Raw genomic sequence first — 6,000 nt, forward strand, 5'->3', positions numbered from 1 at the left:
CGAGAGGACAGGAATGCCAGGGAGAAGGGACCATGTGGCCAGGAACACAATGAGAGTCACAGGGACAAGCCCATGATGCACAACAACACAGCCGGGGTGACACCCGGAGACCGCATGGGCATGTATGTGGATATGGGTTGACGGGTACAGGCTCGCGCACACGTGGAGGCGTAAGCTCTGGTCGGCCAGGTAACATACTCGGTCTCACGGCTGTACATAGGACACACTGTGGGGTGACATGGTCATTTCCATGGGAAGCAGATAATCAAAGATGGAGACGATGACAGCTACACTAATACCAATCCCCATGGACTGCCCAGGCAGCACCATGACACAAAGACCATGTCAAGCACAAGGACATGCCTGATATCATGCCCCACCCCCCACCACTGCAATGTCACCAAATACACAAGAGAGGGAAAGTGTGATGGTCCTCAGAGTCACGTGCAGATAGCACCCAGGGACAGATATTCAGATATGTGAAAAGGACCCCACAGACGCTTGGCCATACAGACACCCACAGGAAAATGGTGGCCCTGAGGGGCATTGATCGATTCCCACAGACCTAGAAGAACCCCAGCACCTCTGAGAGCCACTCTCACCTCCCCAGTCCCCACATCCAGGGCTCCGGGGAGACAGGAGCCCTGTCCGCAGCACCATGTCAGAGAAAATGACAGGTATCGGCCTCCCCTGTCTCCCTTGGTCCAGCTAGAGGACGAAAGCTACAAGACCCCAAATTCCCACTTTGAGATCTGGGGACAAGACCCAAGCAGACCGCAAGGCCAGGTTCCCAGCGGGTTACATGCATAGGCCAGCAGTCAGACAGTGACCACAGGGAGATTGTGCCAGCAGCTATGGCGTCAGCTTGCCACCCACTTGCAATGCCCACCTGATCTAGCCAAATCCTGCCCCACAGTTGGGTCCAAGTGACAACACCCAAGCACAGACGTAGAAACAGCTCTGAGCTGTGGGGACATCCCTGAGGTTGCCATCGAGATGCACCAAGTCTCTGAGCTCTTTGTCTCACTCCCTCTGGGGCGTGCATTTGTACACATTTCTCTTTACTGGTGCTCAGAGCCCCCGAAGGAGGGTGTCAGGTCCCCATAAGACAGTGCAGGATGCCCCCCTCCTCACCCTCGTAATCATCCCTTCCTACCTTGAAGCCCTGCCTCCCTGTGCTTGGCCTATAGGACTCCATCCAAGAGGAAAGAGCTGGACCAAGAGCTAGCCCCCAAAATTCTTCTCTTGCTCCTTCCTCCAGGAAGTCCACTAGATTTCCATGGTGGGGAGGTGCCTGACCCTGTCGTCCACCGCTCAGAAGCATCCTTCTTTCAGATAAATGGGTCCAGGAGGATGACCACTCAAACGAGAACAGGTGCATTTCTGGAACATCTGCTACATGCCAAGCACCGTGCTGAGCCTCCTCACAGCCCAAGAGAGATACACAGTCATGCCCATTTTATAGACCGTAAAAACCCTGCACTTCGAGTTATAGGATTAAGAGATGCAGAACCAAAGCTGAAACTGGGTGCTGAACTATGGCAAAGCCTAGCCCTTGACCCCTCTTCCCACAGCCTCTGACTGGAAGCTTTTGGGCTTACACAAGACTCTCATGGCTGGGCAGGACCCCTGGCTGCAGGACCCCTGGCTCCAGTTCCCAGAGCACCGTATTCCCCCTGCCGCATTGACCCAGCAGAGTCTCGGCTCTGAACTTGGCCTGGCCCTGCACTAGAACATCTCATATAGCCCCTGTCCAGCCCCAGCAGTGACCTTCTCCAGGCCTCCTGTATGTCCACTGCTGGGGTGGGACGTGTGTGCCGGGCTAGAGCCAAAGAGAGAATACGCTATGAAAAGCAAGTCCCAGAGCCAGGTAGGATAGCACCCGTCTGTATTCCCCAACTCCGTAGGCTGGGGCAGGAGGAGCACAAGCTCAAGGCCAGCCTGGGCAACAAAAAAAGTGAAAAGGGTTGGGGAGGAAGGTCAGTGGTAGACTGCCCCTGGTGCAATCCCCAGGACCTAGTAGGGGTGGGGGGGAAAAAAAGCACCAGGTTAGTACAGGGACAGAGAGCCAGCGCTTCGCAAGGACAGAGACATAGCCATAGTGACCCAGAGGATCAGAGCAAGGGGCCCAGGGGGCATGGCCCACCCCCTCCCCGCCATAGGAGTGTGTGAGATACTGCGCAGAAACAAAGGTGCAGGGACATTCTGCTGCTCCGGAGGCAGGGACTATCGGCGTAGGTGTGTGTCTGAGGGTGAGTGTATCTGCGCACGCCCATGGATGTCTTTGTGTTCGCAAGTGTCTGCATGTTGTATGTGCAACCCCGTGGCCAGGAGGGGGGCGCGCGCATCAGTATGTATCTCTGTGTTTGAGAAGGTATGTGTGCGCACACCCGGGTGAACCAACAGCCTTTTCTCTCTGTGTAAAAGGTGTACACCCGGCATCACTCCAACCTGGGATCTGTGAGTGTGTGGGGTGAACACACTCCACCGAGTGTGTACTGAGGGCTCCACCGGTCTGGGAGGTATCACTGTCTCCGTGAAATGATGCCCGTGTTCGTGTCCTGCCTTGAGGAGTGTGTGTGTGTGTGTGTGTGTGTGTGTGCACGCACACGCACGGGCGCATTATGAGTGTGTTGAGGGTGCTTGTGAGCACAGGTCTACAGTTTTCTGAATCCATATGTGTCTCCATGGCCATGGGTCTGGGAGGTATTCCACGTCTCTGAGTCGACATCCATACATGGGTCCCATCTTGAGGGGTTCACACGTGTTTACGCGTACATGCTGAACACACGTCCACATTTTCCTGATCTGTATGCCTGTCAATGGTCATGCGTCTGCATGCCAGTGTGACCAAAATGCTTATATCCCCACCTTGGTGACAGAGTAGCATGTGTATGTGTGTGTCCACATCTCAGCGCATATCTCTCTGTTTGTTGTGGGGTCCCCTGTGTCTACCTCTACCCGCTGTCTCTGCCTGGGACTTGGGCCTGTGTCTGAAGTGGGCTTCAGCATCTCCAGCAACTGCCCTGCCTGGCCGCCCTGGATTTTGATGCTTTTTCTAGAAGGAGATTTCCGCCCCCCACCCCCGCCGCCCTTCCCCCTCACCCACAGTGCCTTTCCCCGCCAGGGCCCCGCTGCTCCAAGCTCGTTCCTGCTCAATCATTTATTGACTTTAAAATCGAAGCCAATTCTGGTTTGAAAAAAAGGAAAGGGGGAGAGAGAGAGAGAGGCCAGAGAGAGGCTGGGGAGAGACAGAAGAGTCCGAGACTCAGGGGACAGCGGGGGAGGCAGAGATGGGTCCAGACCAGAGACAAGGACAGTCAAATACAGGAGGACAGAGAGGGAGAAAGAGAGACAGAAAAGGAGCAGAGACAGGGAAAAAGACAGCCAACGACAGAGACCGTCAGGAAAGCAGAGACCGGCAGGGCAAACTATGGAAGCAGAAAGATTTGTAAAAACAGAGTTGTGGCTGCCGGGGAGGGGCAGCCAGACCCGGCTGACCAGCGGACAGCCTGCCCAGAGCCGAGGGGTTTCCCTGCCCACCATGCAGGGCTGGCAGCCTGGTGATACCATGCCCACTCCCCTCCCAGCCAGCCTGGCACACTCGGGCAGCAGCTCACACAGAACTAAGCCCATACTCCCTTCTGGAGTATCACAGAGCCAAGCGCGGCCATCACCCTGAGTCTGGGGCCACCCAGTCCCTTCCTAGTCTTGTCACCAGTGAATCAGCTGGCATTTTCTCTCCTGAGGTGCTGTGAAATCCGAAGGGTGGGTGTCTCAGCCAGGCCATGGGGTGGGGGTGGGGAGCAGGCCCAGATGTCGGGCATGCTTGGATTGGGAGCAGGGCTGGCAGCCTGGTGGACAAGGGGCTGCTTGAGCATGGGGTCTTGGTCCCACCAGGCCTCAAACTCCAGTCACACAGGCCAGCGAAGTGTCAACCTAAAAGCAGCCACAGCGCAGACCCAGTTGGCTAGGCAAGGGCCTCATGTGGGTGATCCAACATACAACGGCCAGCGGTAGAGTTGGAGGCACAGATGTAGGGGTCTCCCACATGACCAAGGCAGTCAGAGTGCCTGCTCACACCTGCACACACACAGTGAGACATAAGCACACATGTGCACCCCTGCCCACACTCACTTAGACTCAGACCCGCCTTGTATAGGAAAACCCGCTGTCTGGGTCATACATGTCTATGCCACGCAGGCCTGATCTCAGCCAGCCCACAGGGCCGCACGAAGGCTCTAGATTAACTCTCTCACACACACAAACTTGCACCTGTGCATACAAGAGCACAAACAGGCCTCGATTCACACCCACCTGAATGTGCCCTCTTGCCCCTTCAAAACCTCCTGGCACACCCCAGGCACAGTCACTGGCCACATCCACCTGGACATCCACTATAAACTGTGGGCACGCTGGCAGGGCTCAAGCTGGGCAGAGGGGACAATTGGAGCCCCAGGCCTAGAGAATTGCCACAGACAGGCCTGGCCAGTAAGCAGGTCTAGGCAACCCCAGGTGTCCCCTCTCCCGAATCTGTGTTACCTGCCAGTGGCCTGGCCCTGCAGGCAGTGCTGTTGGGGCCACTATAGTATTTTGTGCCTACTCAGAACCTCATGCTACCACCCAGGGAGAGTGGGACAGCAGGATAAGCATGATTCAGGCCTCTGTCTCTGCCTCAGCCGCGCAGAGAACTTCGCTGGAGGCGGGACTCGCTCTCCCAGCGCGCCAAGGTCGGCGCTGTTGTACTGGAGGCTGACCCGACGGTGTGGTCGAAACACAGCGGTCTGTGTCCACCGCTGTCTCCCGCCCCTCCTGCCTTCGAGTGGCGGGACGGGATTCCCAGGGTGCCACCAGGTCCACTCCGCAGCAGCCCAGGTCGCTGGTACGGGAAAGTTTGCACCAAGGAAAGTTTTTTTTTTGGGGGGGCGCGGCTGCGACGTCCAGGGTCGGTGGAGAGGCGCGGCCCCAGCTGGCAGTGCGCCCGTTCCTCCCTCCCCTCCTCTGCCCCTCCGAAATTTGGGAGCCCCGCCATTTTCTTAGCCCCGCTCTCATGTGAGGCCTGAACAAAGACTTTGGGGAGACGCCCGGGCAGTTCGGCCCGCCCGGGGCACCCCAGCGGCACGCAGAGGCAGCCGCCAAACACCCCAGACACTGCCACCGTTGGGAACCGCTGCGCCCGCCCCAGGGAGATCGGCAGACCCAAGGTCCTCTCTGTGTCCTCGGGACCACCCTCCGGCCACTCTGTCACCCTTGCAAACACTGCCAGCGGCCACGCTGCCCCGGTGCGCGCCACAGTCACCCCACAGGTCGGCTGGAGTCCCGCTGCTCACCGCACCCCAGTAGAACGCGCGCGCACACTCTCACGCACTCCCGCCCTGTGCCCCAGGGACAGCGCCACGCACGCAGCGGGTCACCAGCGAAGTCCCCAACAGGAGTCCTCCGGGTGGCCAGGGTCGCACGCGCGCGGTGACTCCCACACGCGTGCCCGGACTCCCGGCGGCACGACTTACACCCCTCAGCGCCCGCGGGCTCACTCCCGCTGGCCGCCGCGCGCCCCCTCCGCCCGCCCGCCCGCGCCGCCCGCCGGCCTCCCGCGCCCGCTCCCTCCCCCGGTCGCGCGGGGGCGGAGGCCGGTACCTGGGTGAGGCAGTACGGGGAGTACATAGCTGGGCGCCCGGGCGGGAGCGCGGCGGCCGGCCGCGGCGAGGGGAGGCCCGGCAGGCGGCGTTCGCGCTCGGGCTCCGGCTCCGGCTCGGCTGCTCCGGCCTCCGCCGCGCTGCGCCCGCCCGGCCCTTGGCCCCGCGCTCGGCCGGCGCCGCTCTGCGCTCGCCGCTTGCAGGCTCGGCCCCGCGGGCTCCGGGGCCGCCGCCGCCGCCGCCGCCGCCGCGCTCGCCGCTGCCTCTCGCGTCCGCCGCCGCCGCAGCCGCCGCCGCCGCTGTCGCCGCGCGTCTACTCCATGCCGCCGCCGCTCGGCCGGTCACCCTCGCCCGCCGCCGCCGC

General features: G+C 60.3%; 1 protein-coding gene across 2 annotated transcripts in view; it reads right to left on the reverse strand.

Moving 5' to 3' along the window:
* Nfix (nuclear factor I X) overlaps positions 1-5,797 on the reverse strand; it is a 98,568-nt gene extending 92,771 nt beyond the window's left edge. Inside the window, exon 1 of one of the 2 annotated variants that reach the window (XM_077109418.1) lies at positions 5,638-5,797. In XM_077109418.1, coding sequence (XP_076965533.1) covers positions 5,638-5,664 — 27 coding nt within the window. In that variant the 5' untranslated portion in view covers positions 5,665-5,797. The remainder of the gene's footprint in view (positions 1-5,637) is intronic. The other variant, XM_077109420.1, reaches the window with a different exon arrangement.
* Positions 5,798-6,000: the final 203 nt, after the last annotated feature.

Source organism: Callospermophilus lateralis, chromosome 1, assembly GCF_048772815.1.
Source record: "Callospermophilus lateralis isolate mCalLat2 chromosome 1, mCalLat2.hap1, whole genome shotgun sequence".
NCBI lineage: Eukaryota > Metazoa > Chordata > Mammalia > Rodentia > Sciuridae > Callospermophilus > Callospermophilus lateralis.